This window comes from Quercus robur, chromosome 5 (assembly GCF_932294415.1).
Source record: "Quercus robur chromosome 5, dhQueRobu3.1, whole genome shotgun sequence".
Classification (NCBI taxonomy): Eukaryota; Viridiplantae; Streptophyta; class Magnoliopsida; order Fagales; family Fagaceae; genus Quercus; species Quercus robur.
This window is the reverse complement of record NC_065538.1, coordinates 63,965,415-63,984,039: the sequence shown is the minus strand read 5'-3', so window position 1 is coordinate 63,984,039 and position 18,625 is coordinate 63,965,415. Positions and strand designations below refer to the sequence as shown.

General features: G+C 31.4%; 1 protein-coding gene across 1 annotated transcript; it reads left to right on the top strand.

Moving 5' to 3' along the window:
• The first annotated feature begins 10,922 nt into the window (after positions 1-10,922).
• On the top strand, positions 10,923-12,586 carry LOC126729138 (berberine bridge enzyme-like 4). The gene has a single exon (XM_050434835.1). It carries the CDS (start codon positions 10,953-10,955, stop codon positions 12,558-12,560), a length of 1,608 nt encoding a protein of 535 aa, XP_050290792.1. The 5' UTR covers positions 10,923-10,952; the 3' UTR covers positions 12,561-12,586.
• The last annotated feature ends 6,039 nt before the right edge of the window (positions 12,587-18,625 follow it).

The following is an 18,625-nucleotide window of genomic DNA, read 5'->3' as shown; positions in this document are numbered from 1 at the left end:
CGGGTCGGTCTCGGATTTTTTTTAAAATCCGGACCCGCTTCGAGTTTTTTTTAAAACCCATATCCGACCCTATTCCTAATCGGACCGAATAAAATCCGGCCCATTAGGATCGGACCAGATACCTGCGGGTGGACAAAAATTGCCATCCCTACTTACCAAATTCATTCTAAAGGACAATTCTGTCTCTGAACTAACCCAAAAAAAAAAAAAAAACCATTACTTTTTTTATTTTTTCTTCTTTCTCTGTCTTTTGTCTCTTTCCTCTCACCCTCTCTTTTCTGAGTTTCTCCATCTTTTTAAAAAACACCATTGCAGCAGCTCCGGCCTTTAAGTCTAACCAATCAAATAAATTCTCAAACCGTTGGTGACTTACTTCCAAGTCCTCTGCGGGCAGCACAAGTGGCATCTCCAGTTGCACGCTGACTTTTATATATATATATATGATAAAAGAATAGTAGAAGGTGGTTGTGGTGGTAGTGAAAGGTGGTGTTGAGTAAAGAGCTGATAATGAATGAAAAACCATGCCTAATTGCTCAATAAAATTTTGGTGTACATCATTGGGCAGTTGCACGTTGACTTGTGTTTGAATTTTCACAAGATATTTATGAGAACGTTTGGTGTGTAATAGGAGACGTATGGTATAGTGCGTATTAACTCCTATATTTTTTTTTTCAACCGTCAAGGACAAGGACTTGAGTAGTTAATTTTTTGAAAAATGATATGTCCACGATATTTTCACAATATTTTTACAACAAATCTTAAGTAGCAGGTTATTACTGGTTGTTATTGTTGGGGCAAAAAAGTAATTTTAGTGTTAGTTCCAAATTTGAACTAATAACAACTAACCACCTGTGATTTATTGTAAAGATGTTGTGGACGTAGCATCTCTCTAATTTTTTATGTTAGCAGGCGACAAAAAAAGGACAATTGGGCCACCTTATTCAAGGGATTAGGAGAAATTATTATCTAAATGGAAGGCTTGTTAATGTGGTCCTTCTTGACTAATGAGATAATGTCATCTATGCAAATGTATGTGTGAGATTCCTAATCAATATAAGGAATAAAAAATAAAAATTACCCGATGATGTCATATTTGCATAAATAATAACATTTTATTGGTTGAAAGGTTAGGGAGGATCACGTCAGCAGACCTCCTAGTGGACCTAATAATTTCTCAGCGATCAAACACACTTTGAGCTCTTTTAGTAGTTGGCAGATTAAGGAGGTGTTTGGTTTGTGTTTTCAAACAATCATTTTCAGTTTTTAAACAATATTACACGAATTTCCACACACTTTTTTACCCGCACGTATTTCTACAAATATTTTCAAACAATAATTTTCAATTTTTAAATACATGTACCAAACGAACCTAAACACTTGAAAAGGGAATGCAATAGCGTCGCCCATGAACTAGCACAACAAGCAAAATGTACTAGTACCAAACAGGTAGGGGAGTTTCACCTCCTATGATGCAACACCTCATCCAGCTAGAAAAAGCCTAATGCTTTTGGCTTTTTTCACTCTTGTACTCTGACCTTGTTGTCTTCCATTCCAATTTCAGTTGAATGACAACAGATCTTTCAATAAAAAATAAATAAATAAATAAATAAAAAAGGGAGGACTTGAGTATGTCCATTGCATTGTTGCATATATAATTTGCATTTGAAAAAAAGAAAATAAATAATAATTACAAATATAAATAAATATCTTCTTAACACTAATGGTAAAATACAAATCAATATCTTTTTAACTAAAATGTTTATCGACTCCAAAAAAAAAAATGATCAAATTAAAAATAAGGCGAAAATACACTTTTTGTCCCTACATTTTTGGCCGATTCTTATTTTGGTCTCTAAATTGATTTTGCTACTAATGTAGTCCCTAAAAAAAAAAAAATCAATTCTATTTTGGTCCCTGTTGTCAACCCACTAACAGAAAAGTCCTACGTGACAAACGGAGTGCATAGGTTGCATATTAGATGCTAACGTGGCTAATAAAATAATAATAATAATAAATTTTATTTGATTTTTTAAAAATTCCACGTTAGCTCCACATAAGTTTCTAAATTAAAAAAAAATTATTAGTTTCAATCAAATAAAAAAGATAAAAAAAAAATTAAAAAAAAAAAAAAAAAAAAAAAAAACACATCAATTGAGATCTGTGTTCATCTTGATCATGAACACATAAGAACAACAACCCAGAATATTCAAACACAAGAACAAAAGAATAGAAACTCATAATATTCCAAAATTTGTACCCAAATTCTTCCACAAAAATCAATTATTCATTCAACCAAAATTATTATCCTAATAAAATATTTCTCATAACATAGATTTCCAACCAAAAACACAGAATTTCAATCAAACAAATTCCTTCATCAATTTCCCACCAACCATCAAAACCTTATCATCAAATCCACAAAAATCATAAGCTAAAAACTTCTAAATCAACCTTAGACACACCAATAGACAACAAGATTTAAATGAACCTAGATCAAAGTGAGTGAGAGCAGATCCAAAATCATCTCTTTCCCAAATACCCATCAAAATTCTCGAGATAGTAGATTGGAGGAGAGGTAGAGATGTGGCTTCGTCATAGTGGCGGTGTAGCAGTGGAGCTAATGACAGACCCACAACCCAAATCACCCAAACAACCGCCTATCAAAGCAGCCACTAATATGAGAGAGGAATAGGGCTAGGGCAAGGGAGAGGCAAAGAGAGGTTTGAGAGTCACTACCGAGGCTTCGCCATGGGGATCGACCACCATCACCCTTGATCTGGGCTTCACAACAACATAGCTAACACAGCCACTGTTCTAGGCTTCACAACACCCACAAATCCATAACCCACCACCCCAAACAAATCCTTTGCAACCACCACCGGTCTGGGGTTTCACAGCAGCACAACACACCCACAAATCCAAACCGCCACCACCCCAAACCGATCCTTCATAACCACCACCACCACCACCACCAGTCTGGGGTTTCACAGCAGCACAACACACCCACAAATCCATAACCCACGAATCCAAACTGACCCACCACCCCAAACCAATCCTTCCCCTCCACTAATCCATAAAACTCCATGGTCGAGCTTGAGAAATTGATTTAGGCCAAGCCCCATTTCAGAGCATTCAATCGGCTGGGAGAGTTTATCAAAAAAAATAAAAATCATCTAGGAGAGAAAGATCAAAGAGAGGGAGAATGAGAATCGGCAGAAAGAGAGAGAAGAGAGTGAGAAGAATGAAAATACATTTTTTAATTTAATAAATTTATTTTATTAGATTGTAGGTTTATTTTTTATTTTTCTTACGTGGCTTTTTTATTTATTAATATGCTTATGGGGAATTTTTGAAATGGCAAATAAGTTCTTTAAAATATTATTTTAATAACCACGTTAGCTTAATGTTTGCCACCTATGTACTCCATCTGCCACGTAGGACTTTTCTGTTAATGAGTTGACGGTAAAGACCAAAATAGAATTGATTTTCTTTTTTTAGGGACTACATTAGTAGCAAAATCAATTTAGAAACCAAAATAGGAATCGGCCCAAAATGTAGGGACCAAAAGTGTATTTTTGTATAAAAATAATAAGCAATTCAACAAACCCTTAACTATAACTACTACACTTCACCACTCCTTAACCAAAGCCTTCGTAAAGATTTTTCACACAGGGTAAAATTTTTTTCCCTTATGAACAAACAAGAATAATTAATTCTTGTGCAATTGTACCAAATAAATATAGATAATTGTCAATGGCGGGCACTTTGGCGACATTAGTAAGAATGGTGGGTTACTTGTGAGTAAATCTTCAATGTGGGTAAGTCTAAGCCAAATTTGGTGAGATGGGCTAAAGTGTGTGCCCCTGTGTCTAAGCCAAATTTGGTACAATCTTCAATGTGCTGGCTAACTTGTGATTTTGGCTTACATGCACTGATGCACATTGAAGCTTTAGTGGGTTAATTCTCTTTGGTGGGCCCTGTAATTCGAAGTATAACCTGCTAAATGATATGTTGGGAATTGAATAGTGTTTTTACTATGCTTTCATACTTCATATTTTATTCATCTAAACAATACTGTCGTAGTTCAAACCATGTCCATATTCTATGGTTTTGTTTATATAATGTTTATTTTGCTACAAACTGAAAACTTATTGCTCAAAGTGCTGTAGTAAAATAATTTATAAACTTAACTGATTTTTTGCACGGTACTGTACCTTCAGCTGAATAGTAACGTGAACAATAACATTACTATTTGTTGCATTTCTCTTGGCGTGTTCAGTGGCTCTCTCTATACAAAATCCAACTGGTTTGCTTTCGAGGATGATAGAGTTGCCAATGAACGCTTAACTAGCTCACTCGCTTCCCCATCACCCAAAACTGAGGTGACTGGTGTAATTAATGGTGGCAGTGATGATAACGTTATTGTTGGTGAAGATGACGACTTGGTTGACACTGTAACATCTTCTCCAAAAGCAGGGACAATATCAAAAGACACTACACTTATGTTATGTGGTGGAGCTATTGCATGGAAAAGAAACAAGAATGTGTCGCTCAATCTACAATGGAAGCTGAATATATAGCTTTGAATGCTGCGGCAAAAGAAGCTGTTTATTTAAAACAATTTTTAATAAAGTTGCTAATTATGGAGTGCGTTCAAAGACCCATTCCCATTTTGTGTGATAACAATTCTGCCATTGCTATCACCAAAGATCCAAAATGCCACTCTCGCGCAAAACATATAGATGGTCGTTACCATTACATACGAGATATGATTAAGAAGAAGAAAGTGGTTGTTCAGAAAGTTTTATCAAAGCAAAATTTGGCTGACCCTTTTACCAAAGGCTTGTCCTCTAGGTTATTTGAAACACATGTATTGGAAATGGGGTTATGTTAGGCCAAGTGGGAGACTGTTAGAATAATGTGACCCAACATAATATTTTATGACGCCTCTATTATCAACAAATAAATATTCATAGTCTCTTGTGAAATTATGTAATATTTTTATAACGTAAGATATTGATATGTTGTAGATCTACTTGATTTAGTAGACTAAAGTTATGAATGCATTCATTGTAATCCTTGACTTGACAATATCCATCATGATGTAGCCTATTCTAATAGGTACATTGTTGGACCATGATGGAAAGGAGGTGCAAGTTAAGATTGCTCAGACTTTGAAAGACAATAAGGGCTAGTCTTTCGATGGTTAGTGCAAATAATCTTAGCTGTCCTTCCATGATGAGATTCATGCACATTGAGTGTTGGCTTTAATAAATCTATCTTGTCATTACCAGTAACTTGAACTCTTATTAAAGGTGTTTTCATTATATAGTGATTCTGGAGATATATGAACAATAAATGAATCCATGCATTAGTATGGAGTTACAAAAGTAATGACACATTAATGAACTTCTTTATTAATAAATCTAATTAATAAAGTTGTTTATTAACAAATGTAACATATCTGTTACATGAAGCATTATTACGATAGGAATGATTTTATGGCTGGTCATGTCATTTCTGAATATTATAAATATTGTCAAGGCCACACTTGCAAGACGGTGTGAAATAGAAAATACAGTTCTTTTTAATCCTAACCAATTGGGAAGAACATCCTTATTGCTTGTGAGGTCCTTGAACAACGTAATCTAGTAAGAAACTTCTCACATCTTATAATTTATTTATGTTATATGCTTATATAGTAATTTTTAACTTCTAGATGTATTAAATTTGGTTCTCCTGAATTACTCCCTAAGTAAAATTCCAACACTAACAACTATCCAACCCAAAAATTTAACAAAAGCAATAAAATTATTCATAACGGTAATTGTATTTTAGCAAAAAAAAAGCTATTTTACCACCAAAGAACCAAAAAAACCATGTGCTATTAGAGAAGATAAAGCTAAATTTTTTAAACTAGTATAAATATAAGTTAACTATAGAAGTTATTAAAAATAAAATAAAATATTTTATTACGATTATCTTTCTTCCTTCAGTTAAAAAACTCAAATTCTCTCTCTTCCTTTATTATTTTAATAAGTTGTTTATATTATATTAAATGAAATGGTAAAAAAATAGAACATTTGCCATTGGGTATATTGTAAAGTGAGGTGATAAAATAGATTTTGATATGTTAAAAGCTAAATATTTTAGCATCACTATTGTGAATACTCTAACTTCAAAATAAAAATAAAAATTCTAGCCAACTTAGTATTAAAAAACATCATTATTATTATTATTATTATTTTCTTTTTTTAGTAGATGATTGCATCTTAATGTATTAAGAAATAATAATTTTGTGTATATATAATTTGTTAATACTATATGAATGGCTATTTGGAGGTTTTTTTTTTTTTTGCTTTTTTTTTGCTTATACTCCAGCCCTCTTTAGCTTGAAATCATGGGTTCGTCCCTAACTAATGTCATGTATAATTTGAACATCTTCTCAAAAAAAGGTATAATTTGAACCGTGTAATTGTAATTATTTTTAATTGCACTCATGCATATGCACGAAGTTACATACTAGTTTAATATTAATACACAAATAAAGTACTTTTTTGGTTTTTTAATAAATTCATTTTTTAAAAGGAAATTTAGCAAATCAACCTCACCAAATTAAAATTCATTACAAGACCTTACCAACAACTGCTCATTCAGGCCAATCTAAGATTGTTTGATTATAATTTGATAAAATCAGATTGTTTGATTATAATTTGATAAAATCAAGTGTCATTTAACTTTAATGACACATCGCAAATATTGATCCACAAGCACTTTTTTTTTTCTTTGCAACATCTTACTCGTTTTAAGTTTGATCTAGGCATGCAAACTGTCAAACTAAAAAGAATTAAACCATCTACGATATGGACCAGAAATTATCTTGATTAAACTATTTATGACATGGGGTCAAATCTAGGTTGGCCGCAGTCAAACTTGATCAAACTTTTAAACAGTGCATAAAAATATTAATTTTTTTATAAAAATGTGAAATTCATTCAGGTGAATTCCTGACTTAGTTTAAAATGGCCAACCTGATTTAAAATGGTCAAAATGGCATTTTATCATTTTAACCTTAAAAATAACATAGTAGGGTAATTAAACACCCAATCGGAATAAATTCCAATATTTTTAAGCTTTTCCTTAATCTCATTATCAAAACGGTGATTTTTGCAATTTTGGAAAAAGACAGGATTTTGACATGCAAAATGAACCAAACAAAATACGGTATCGAGAGAATGAATGGTAAAAATTTTATAACAATTAGAATCAATATATTCCAGAGCAAATTGTAAGCTGGCTTAACTAAAGTAGACAAGTCCTTTTGGATATACACCGCTGTTAGTTTCTTTAAGACCTTATCCCCTCTCCCCATGTGTTTATGTGTTAAAATACTTAGTATTCTCAAAAAATAAAAAATAAAAATAAATAAAAAACTAAAGTAGACAAACAGCACAGGTGAACAAGTTTACTAAATTATTTTTATTTAGGAAAGATGATTTATTTTGGATTTATGAATAATTTGAACATTATTTGATACGTAATTCAATTATTATTTTCTCGACAAAAATTAGTGTTATTGTTGATTTATTCATGATTATTGAAAAAAAAAATTTATTAAGTAGTCTATTTCAAATTAAATTATTGGAATTTTATATAAGACTGTAATATGTTGAATTATGGCATTTATCTCCAAAACATTGTATGGCCAATGTTTCCATATATTTATTGGTAAATTTAAAATATAAATGTATTACACTTTGCCAAATTTTTGAAACCTACTTATCTTAAAAGATGCTAAATTATATCCGTCAGTATACTTACCGTATTGTACGAGTACTGTATATTGCTATCTGCTTCAAGTAAAATCTTGTCAACATTATTTTCTTTAAATGATATAAAAGATAATTTTACTTTTACATATATAAATATTCATAATAAATATATCGTTATATATCATTTTTTTTTAGAAACACATATATCTATCATTAATAATCATAATTATATAAATAGTTCAATATAGGTTTTTTTTTTTTTAAATTAAGCTCTATAAGGATGTGGTGTAAAACCCAAGTTTTATAGCCTCCAATTCAAATATATCATATCATCATATTCAAAGGCGGAGCTACACTTAGTAATGGGGGGCCATGCCCACCCCCCCCCCCCCCCAATTTTTTTTAAAAAAACTTCATAATGTATGTATATTTTGCAATTTTTTTAAAATATAGACCTTAAAATCAATAGTTGGCCCCCCCAAAAAATAAGAGGTGGCCCCTACAAAAAAGAATTGAACACCTAATTGTTGGTTTACAAAAAAAATTTGTTAATAACAACAAACAATCCACCTTGTAACAAAAAAAAGTACTACTTCTTTTTAGTTTTTTCCTCTCTTAATTGGTAAGTTTTGGTTGTTGAGTTCAAATGGTAAGTTTTTAATCAAAGAAATTTTCTCTTAGAGTTATCTTATTTTATTTTGGACTAAATCTTTTCATTTTTTTTCTTAAGTTTCAAATTGTTTGTCAATACTTGATTTAGTCACAAAATATTAAATGAAAAAAACTACGCTAAGAATATGTAATTTAGGCAGTGACAATACTTTAATAGCAATTTTGTCTTGGACACAGACACACACACATTCAATTTGGGACTAAGTCTTTTATTGTTATTGTTGTTGTTTAGTTTCCAATTTTTTTTTTTTTCCAATGCTTGATTTAGACTAAAATTGTTGAATGAAAAAAAAAAGAGAGAATATTTAATGTTAGGGGGTGATATTACTCCAAAAATGAGAGATTTAAAAAAATTACAATTAAATAACGGTAATACATTTTTGTACGTATTGATGGCAAACTAAAATTTCTAGCTACGCCCCTAATCATATTACATATTAAAAAAGAGAATATATTCTATAAGGATGTGATGTAAAACCCAAGTTTTACACCCTTCAAGTCTAATATGCCACATCATCTTATTACATATTAAAGAATAAGTATAGTTGCATCCAATCAATTCTAATACCCGTATGAAAATCCAACCAAATTGGGAATTTATTAAAATGTTATTAAGTGTGGTAGAATGTATTGAGTTTTAAGTAAAAAAGCTAATGTGACAATCTTTTATTGGATGGTATAAAATATGGGTTTTACACCCCATCCTTACCAAATTCAAACTCAAGAATAGGTATAACCACATATAATCAATTCTAATACCTAATTGAAAATCCAACTCAACTATGATTTTGTGAATTTATTGAGATATTATTATGTATGGTAGAATATATTGAGTTTAAATAAAAAAAACTGACATGACAAACTCTTATTAGATGTACCCCAATCCTTACCAAATCTTGACTCTTAAAAGAAATTGTTCTATGTAAAGTGAAATCATAATAAATCCTTATTATTCCAACAACAAAAAATCCGTATTGTTTTTTTTAATAAGTTCATAAATACCTATTAATAACTATCATAATTATATATTTAGCAGTTCCATATAAAAATACAATCATAGATACCTATTAGGAAAATTCTTAGGTATTCCTAAAATATGAAGAAATGGTGCTCCCTACTCTCACATTCATGGTGAACCCCACCATGAATTAATGAGTGGACCTCACTATAAATGTCAGAGAGAGCCCCATTATTAATGCTCCGGGAGTACCTAAGAATTACTCTACCTATTAATAAGTATCATAAATATTAAATATGACTTCCATACGAAAGCACAATCATAATAGAAACCTATTAATAAGGGATTCAAATCCTCTAGATTTCCTAGAGTACTCTATTAATAGATTTCCTTAAATCTCAACTACACTTTAATGATTTAATAGTCTAGATTCTGCTATGTCAGTATTCCACTAACAATATTCTTAAAATAATAAAATAATGTTGCAAATAAAACAATTAAGATTAGAGTAATGCTACAGTCACAAACTATTTTACAACATTTTTACAAATTGTTGATGTGGCCAACTTTTTATTGGTTTTCATCTATGCCCACTGTAGGGGATTTTTTCCCCCGCAAGCCATTTGTCCTCTTTGGGGAGCCAGGCCCGCAAGGATTTGTTCTCGTCCCCGAGTGTGGTGTTTGGGATTTTCACCTCAGGCACTTGGGCCTATATTGGCTTGACACCCTAGTCCCACATCGATTAGAGATGCGCCCCGCTCAAGGTTTATAAGCTTCTGGAGCAACCAAGAGTGTCCCACTACCACTACTGGTAGTGGGACACTCTTGGTTGCTCCAGAAGCTTATAAACCTTGAGCGGGGCGCATCTCTAACCGATGTGGGACTAGGGTGTCAAGCCAATATAGGCCCAAGTGCCTGAGGTGAAAATCCCAAACACCACACTCGGGGACGAGAACAAATCCTTGCGGGCCTGGCTCCCCAAAGAGGACAAATGGCTTGCGGGGGAAAAAATCCCCTACACCCACTATTAATATCACTTTTTTATTTACCAATAATTACTCACTACATCAGCAGTTTGTAAAAAATTTTGTAAAATAGTTTGTATCTCTAGCATTATTCTTAAGATTATTGTTAGTGGAATGCTGACATGACAAAATCTAAATTGTTAAATCATTAAAGAATGATTAAGATTTAAGGAAATTTATTTGGTAGAGTATCCTAGGAAATCTAGAAAATCGAAATCCATTAATAAGTATCATAATTATTAATTTCATATTTTATATTTTATATACAAATATAATCTAAATAAATCTCTATTAACAGCTATCATTAATATCAAATTTCTATTAATAACTATCGTTAAAAGATAATTTTTTTTTATAGAGAAAATGATATTTTATTGAACTTTGCTATATATTTGATTGAACTGATAAAATTTGTGCCGGAATAGAGTGTGCGCCAAAAATTAATTTTAAGTGCTTGATTTCCCTATAAATACACAGAATCATTTACAAGTGAGCAGTCTGGAGAAGAAAAACAGTCCACAAAAGATGAAGCTTTCAAGCTCTACACTACTCTTAATTTTCTCTGTCCTTGTGCTTTTAGATTCATGCGCAACCTCAAGTCCAGCTATTGACAATTTCATCCAGTGTCTTTCAAACTATTCACAGCCTTCCAACCCAATCTTTGAAGCCATTTACACTCCCAAAAATTCCTCTTTTCAATCTGTTTTGCTGTCATATATAAGAACCAAAAGATTTACAACACCTACAACCCCAAAACCTTTGGCAATTGTAACAGCCATGCATGAATCCCATGTCCAAGGAACTGTTCTATGTGCAAAGAATCAAGGCTTGCAGATTAGAATACGAAGTGGTGGCCATGACTTTGAGGGTCTGTCATACGTCTCATATGTGCCCTTTGTTATTCTTGACATGTTCAATCTAAGATCCATCAATATAAGTTTGGCAGATGAGACCGCCTGGGTTCAGGCTGGTGCAACGGTTGGTGAAGTTTATTACAGAATCGCAGAGAAAAGCAAGGAACATGGATTCCCTGCTGCGGTTGGTCTTAGTGTTGGCACGGGCGGACACTTTTCCGGAGGTGGGTATGGAAACATGATGAGAAAATATGGTCTTTCAGTAGATAATATCATTGATGCACAAATTGTCAATGTCAATGGTATAATCCTTGATAGAAAGTCTATGGGTGAAGATCTGTTTTGGGCCATTAGAGGAGGTGGCGGAGCAAGCTTTGGGGTTATTCTTTCATGGAAGATCAAGTTGGTTCGTGTTCCGGCTATCGTGACAGTGTTCCATGTTAATAGAACCCTGGAACAAGGTGCAACGGATATTGCTTATCAGTGGCAACATATTGGTCACAAACTACCTGAAGACTTATTCATAAGAGTGATGACCCAGGTGTTCAATGCAAGCAACGACTCCCAAGAGGGCAAGAAGACAGTAGTAATTGCATTTATTGGCCTCTTCCTAGGGAAAACACAGGGACTACTTTCGTTGTTGAATGAGAGCTTTCCACAACTAGGCCTACAAAAAAATGAGTGCAAAGAGATGAGTTGGATTGAATCTACAGTATTCTGGGCTGACCATCCTATTGGAACATCCATAAATGTTTTACTACAAAGGCCAAAGCAGCCTGTGGGATATTACAAGAGTAGGTCTGACTATGTAAAAGAAGTCATTCCAAAAAAAGCGTTGGAATCCATATGGAAGCTAATGATCAAAGGAGGGCTTGGATTTATGCAATGGAATCCTTATGGGGGAAGAATGAATGAGATTTCTGAATCAGAGACTCCATTCCCACATCGAGCTGGAAACTTATTTTTGATTCAGTACGGTTTCTACTGGCTGGAGGACGGAATTGACGTCACCAACAGAAATTTAAATTTATCAAAAGCCTTACATGATGCGATGACTCCATATGTCTCCAACTCTCCAAGGGAGGCATTCTTCTGCTACAGGGACCTTGACATTGGTGCCAATTCAGATAATTATACAAGCTTTGATAAAGCTAAAGTTTATGGAGCTAAGTATTTCAAGGGTAATTTCGAGAGATTGGTTCGTGTGAAAACTATGGTAGACCCAACTAATTTCTTCAAAAATGAACAAAGTATTCCACCTCTTCCGAATTACAAGTAGAAAAAGAAGGGCTCAAAACTTAATAATGCCCCACCATTTGTTGGTGATTATGGTTAGTTTGCTCATGAATTCTAAAAGGGACGAAACCAGGATTCGGAAATGAGGGGGGCCAAAAGTATAAAAAAAAATTAGTATAGACCAAACTTAACTTAGGCTTGTTCAATTGCATTGTATTAATTAATATCATAATATATTCGTGGTAATTCTAGATTATTCTATAATGAACTATTACCAATTTTATATATGGTGATTTTTCAAAAATTTATTTGATGGATTTTAGAAATTGGGACATCAAACTAGATGTTGACTATACTGCATTTTCAATATGAGCTTCTAAATTATTTTCAATCTTTCTTAATAAAAAAAAATCAAAAATTGAACACTATTTTTCCATGATCTTAAAAAAAAAAGGCAACAATAATTAATTATAAGGAATTTATCCTACATCTACCTAATCATTTAAATAATATTTTGACATAAGATTGACAAATTTCTCTCATTTCTTAAAAAGTAACATTACCAAACAATTTATTACAACAAACTCATAATATAATTTTTTTTTTTATATAAAAAAATAAACATTATTATTATAGCAAACACAACTAAAAACTTTTTAAAAAGTAACTTAAAAAATATAACGTTAAGCACTTCACAGTTCACACCATGTGAACTGAAAATCATACATTTGATAATGCCAAATTTGTGCTTTACTTTTGTTGTCAATATTAGTTTGTCTCTAGGTAATTTATATTATTTTTGGGGCGCAATTGGGTTTCTTTGTCTGCAGGTAATTCATTTTGGGCAATTGGGACCAAATTTGTGCTTTATTTTTATTTTTTTATTTTTATCCAAAGGTTATTGTAATTATTCTTCAGGCAACTGGGCAAAAGGGATAGAATAAAACATATACTTTTGGATTTCATGGGCCAATTTATAATTTTTTTTGGAGCGAGGGGGCCAAGATTGCATATTTTGGGGCAAACTGAAATTTTTCTTTGTGTATACACATACTAAATTTTTTTTTTTTTTCAAAATTTGGGGGATGCCCCCCCCCCCCCCCAGCCCAAGGCTAGGTCCGTCTCTGAATTCTATTTGGTTCCAAAACCTTAGGGTCAGCTCAATTAAAATATTCTCTTGATTAAACAATTATTAATATACCACACAATCATGAATTCTAATTAGAACAAATTTTGTACCTCCTTAGCAACCTAGGCGTATTCCCTTCCAAGGTATTCATGTCTCTCTCTTTTTAGGGGAGGAAATTTGTGTTCACATGTCATGTTCGTATCTTGTTAACTCATGAGTATTTAATTATATAGATCAATACAAGCATGACACATTTATTAATTATGTCAGGATCCCTCAACCCTAACTCAGCATGTTCATCAAGCAGGTATAACGATATGACTTTCATAACCTGTTTAATAAATAGGTCATGTTAAGGCCAACACAACCCATTCAAACTTCGTCAATGTTTTGAGCGCATCTTGATGTTAGAATTTTCAAAATCAAAATCTATTTTACTTTTCCCTTGACCGAAACCATTAATATCACTCCTCATGTATCAATCTTAGAGTATGCACATCATTGACCACATGTGATATGCCCCCAATACGAGCCAATTATCTTCTTGTTTTTTTTTATTGCATTGCACAACATTAGAAAGCGATAATCAAAATTAGGTATCAACTATATTGGTCAGGTGTCAAGGAGTGCCTAACACCTTCCCATGCATAACTAGACCACTAAATCTGTGTTTCCGGTTCATGACATGAGTTGACATAATCTATGTGAGATGATTCTAGGACCTTAAGAACTGGAATTTACATTAAATCACATAAACTTAGGTGACCAATCACATTTTAAAAAAATCTCAACGATTGGTTGCAACTCCACACATTACCCCTCCTCCTACACACACAAGGTCACAATCCCACTAGTACAAGTATTACACGTAGTGCAATCAATCTAACTTGGACAAATTTTTTCATATCTTTCAATGAAAAGGTTTTCAATTAGTTTTGACAATTAGTCATTGTGGCCAATCAACTTTTCTAGGTTTTTTTTCTTTTTTCTTTTTTCTTTTTTAAGTCTAGTCGAAGAATAATTCTTGAGGTAAAAGTGGGGTAGATGTATTACCATTATTTAATCAAAAAATAAAATATTATTTTCATAAACTATTTGTCCATTTGATATCATATAGTTTTCAGTTGCTTATTTGTAAAATATGAAACAAAAGATATAGTTTTTGGTAACTTATGCACAATACGTGTCAAAAAGATAAAAGCCAACTTATTTTCAAAAAATGTTAGTTTTTTTACTCATTTTATAAATAAATCAGCAATAAAAAAGGGAAAAAATTCACCAAACGGACACCATGTTGGATGAAAGAAAGATATATGTATAAATATAAATTATTCTATTTTCCCAAGAAGAATAACTTGTTTGTTTTATGTATAAACTTAAAAACTAATGTAGCCTTTGAATTTTCTTTTATGCACATTACACATCTCACTAGTTGTGTTAATCCACATTTTGTCTTTTATGTGTATAGCTTAGTACAAAAAAATGTGCACATAGAATGATTTTTTTTTTTTAATTTTGTCATTTGTTACAAGTTTATGTTTTAACATGTTTATGTCTAACATATGTTTATAAATGGAGAGTTCAACATATGTTTATAAATGGAGAGTTCATCACATGTACAGCCAAGAACAATCCATTCAAGAAATCTGAAACTTAACAAAATGTCCTTACTTAACTAAAACCGATCTAACAACAATTAAAAAATAAATAAGACTTAATTTAACCTAGACTAATTAAGAAATGTCCCAAGAGCTCTCCCTCATCTAAAGCACCCTAAATTAATGCTCGAGCATTAGAACCAGCCTTCCCTCTCCTCTTTTAAGTCTTCAAACCGGGCTATCTACAAGTCATTACACTTCTGACCTGTACCTTGTATTCTTTGGGAAGATCTTAGTATAAACTTTCTCCTAAGACTTCCAATTACTTTTAGGGGTCACTATATATATGATGGTTGATAGATTTTCATCAATGTCACATTTTATTCTATGTTTAACAAGATCAAGTGTTTTCCACATCACATATATTTCAGGGAATGGGATAGCGTTGTATGTCGGGGGTGGCTAATGTCACTACTTTTGTGAAGAATCATTTTTTTTTTTTTTTTATGATAGAATCCGGCATTCTGAAAAAGCTAATTTGGAAGGTATGGTTTACATATGCAAATATGGCTAGAAATTTTCATAATCAATTATTCATTATAAACTGCTTTTTAATCACATTTACGCCATGATATAAATTTTTTTTTTTAACTCAACACTCAATTAGTTGTCTAGATACTTAAGCTTTGTATTCAGTATCCTCCATAAATTCTTCAAAAACTATCTCATAAATTTAGCATCTCGATTCGAGACAATAGTGTTAGGCAAGCAATGTAAGCAAACAACTTAATTTAAAGAAAATTTTGTCTATGTGGACAAAAATTTGAACAAGTATATTGCTTGTTCTTCCAAAAACAAAATCCAACATTATTAACCAAAATGATAAAAATATTTGTTTTGAGGTAAATCAATAGCCAAAAAAAAAAAAAAAGGGATGTTAGATTTAATCATTGACCTCACTTCTTAAGAAACATAGGACAATGAGTCAAGATCCTCCAAGAAAATGTTAATACACATTGTTAAAACTGATTTAGATCCCAACACATATATGCAATGCAATTGTTAACTAATATTCAATTATCTCAAATCTCAATTATGTGGTCATAATCCTCAACTCTACTGATTGTAATTTTTATCTATAATACGAGAAAGGTAGGAGTTTAAGAATCAAAATTATTATAAAAATAATATTTACCTTAAACAAATATTGTTACTTATATGTTTAGTAAATTGTAAGTGAAAAGTTAAAAACGCATATTAAGAATACTTAAGGGAAATAAATAAATAAATAACAACAACGTATCAACCAAATACACATACAACAATTGGTATTTCATTAGCTTAAATAGCTTTTGAATTTTGAAATACTAACACCATAACCTTGGTTCTTTTCATTTTTTTTTTTAAATTTATATGTAGGAATTAGTAAAATATCTATACTCTGCCTTTCATTTGGTTTTTCCTTTTATTTGAAAATTTCATTTTTTACATTTTAGATTTCAACAAATATTTTGTAGCTCAAATTCTGGAGGTCTCTAAATTTTGTCATTTCATGTGTATACCTTAGTAAAAAAAATTACGTACATGGAATGAAAATAACATATATATATATATATATATATAATTTCTTTTATGTATTACAAGTTTATGTTTAACATATTCATGTATAAAACTATGTTTATAAAAGTAATAGTTCACACTTGTACAACCAAGAATAATCTATTCAAGAAATTTGAAATTTAGCAAATTGCCCTTACTTAACTAAAACCGATCCAATAACAATTAAAAATAAAAAGACTTAATTTGACTTAGACTAACAAAGAAAGGTCCCAAGAGCTCTCCCCCATTCGAAACATCCAAAATTAATGCTTTAGCACTAGAACCAGCCTTCCCTCTCCTCTTATAATTCTTCAAACCGGGCTATCTATAGGTTATTACACTTCTTACCAATACCTTATATTCCTTAGTAATATCTTAATTTAAACTTTGCCCTAGAACATCCAAGTACTTTTTTAGGGGTCAACTATGGATCTTCAACAGATTAGTTAGGGTCAAACCATATGTATTATTTTCCTCCATTATATTCTATCTAAAACCATATTCTCTATTATTTACTAATTTGAGTTTGCAAAAAAAATATCAATTAAAAATATTCTCTTGATTAAACAATCATTATACCACACAGTCATGGATTATGAATAGAACAAATTTTGCACCTCTTTAGCAACCCAAGCGTGCTCTCTTCCAAGGTATTTATGGCTCTCTCTCTTTAGGGGAGGAAATTTGTGTTCACGTGTCATATTTGTATCTTGTCGACTCATAATTAGTCAACTATATAGGTCAATAAAAACATAATGCATTTATTAATTATGTTGGGATCCCTCAACCCTAATACAACATGTTTTTCAAGCAGGTTTCATGATATGACTTGTATAACATATTTAATAAACAAGTCATGTTAAGGTCGACACAACCCATTTGATTAATAAGTCAAGTTAACATATATATATAGTAATTTTCTTAATTTATAGTATGTATAAAATATAGCTAGATTTGAAACAAAAGCTCAAACAATTAAAATATAACTAGTCGCAGACTCACGCGATGCATGGGAATATACAACTATTTTGTAACGTGATATAATATATGATTTTTCTCCAAAACGTATTGGTGATATTATTTCTAAAATTATTTTTCATCTCTGCATCTCTAAAAATATATCATTCTATTATTTTGAGTTTTTTTTTTTTTTCGAAAAACTTAAGTGCATTAATTTGATTGATATTATTCCTTTTTTTTTTGGTGATAAAAGATAGAAATACTATTCTTTTTTCAAGTGATCTATATTATTCAAACTTTTGTGTAGTTTGTTATGATTTTTTTTTTCTACAACTAAAATTTTTAAGTTCCAAAATTAATTATTTGAATTTCTCATTCTCTTAAGAAGATTATCATGATAGCCAAACCTCATCACAAATTTACAATTGATATTATTCAAATAATTTATAGATACATTCGAATACATAATCATTTACATTGTATTTTGATATAAACTCAAATTCTCACTTCTAAATAACTCAAAAAACACACCACCAAAGTTTATCAATCCAAAAGTAGAGACACAATAAAAAAACAAAAACAAAAATCATCTATCTAAAGTAGAGTGGCAAGAAAGAATTAATGAGAGAGAGAGAGAGAGAGAATAATCACATTTTTTTGGAAGAGAATGTGAGACAAATAATAAAATTATATAAAAGAAGATGAGTAGAAGAATATTCAAAAGAAAATGTGTAGTTGTAAATACCAAATTATCCAAGTCATGATATGTATTAGAATAACATTGAATCATTCTGTAATTTTATAGGATAAAATGTAACAAAC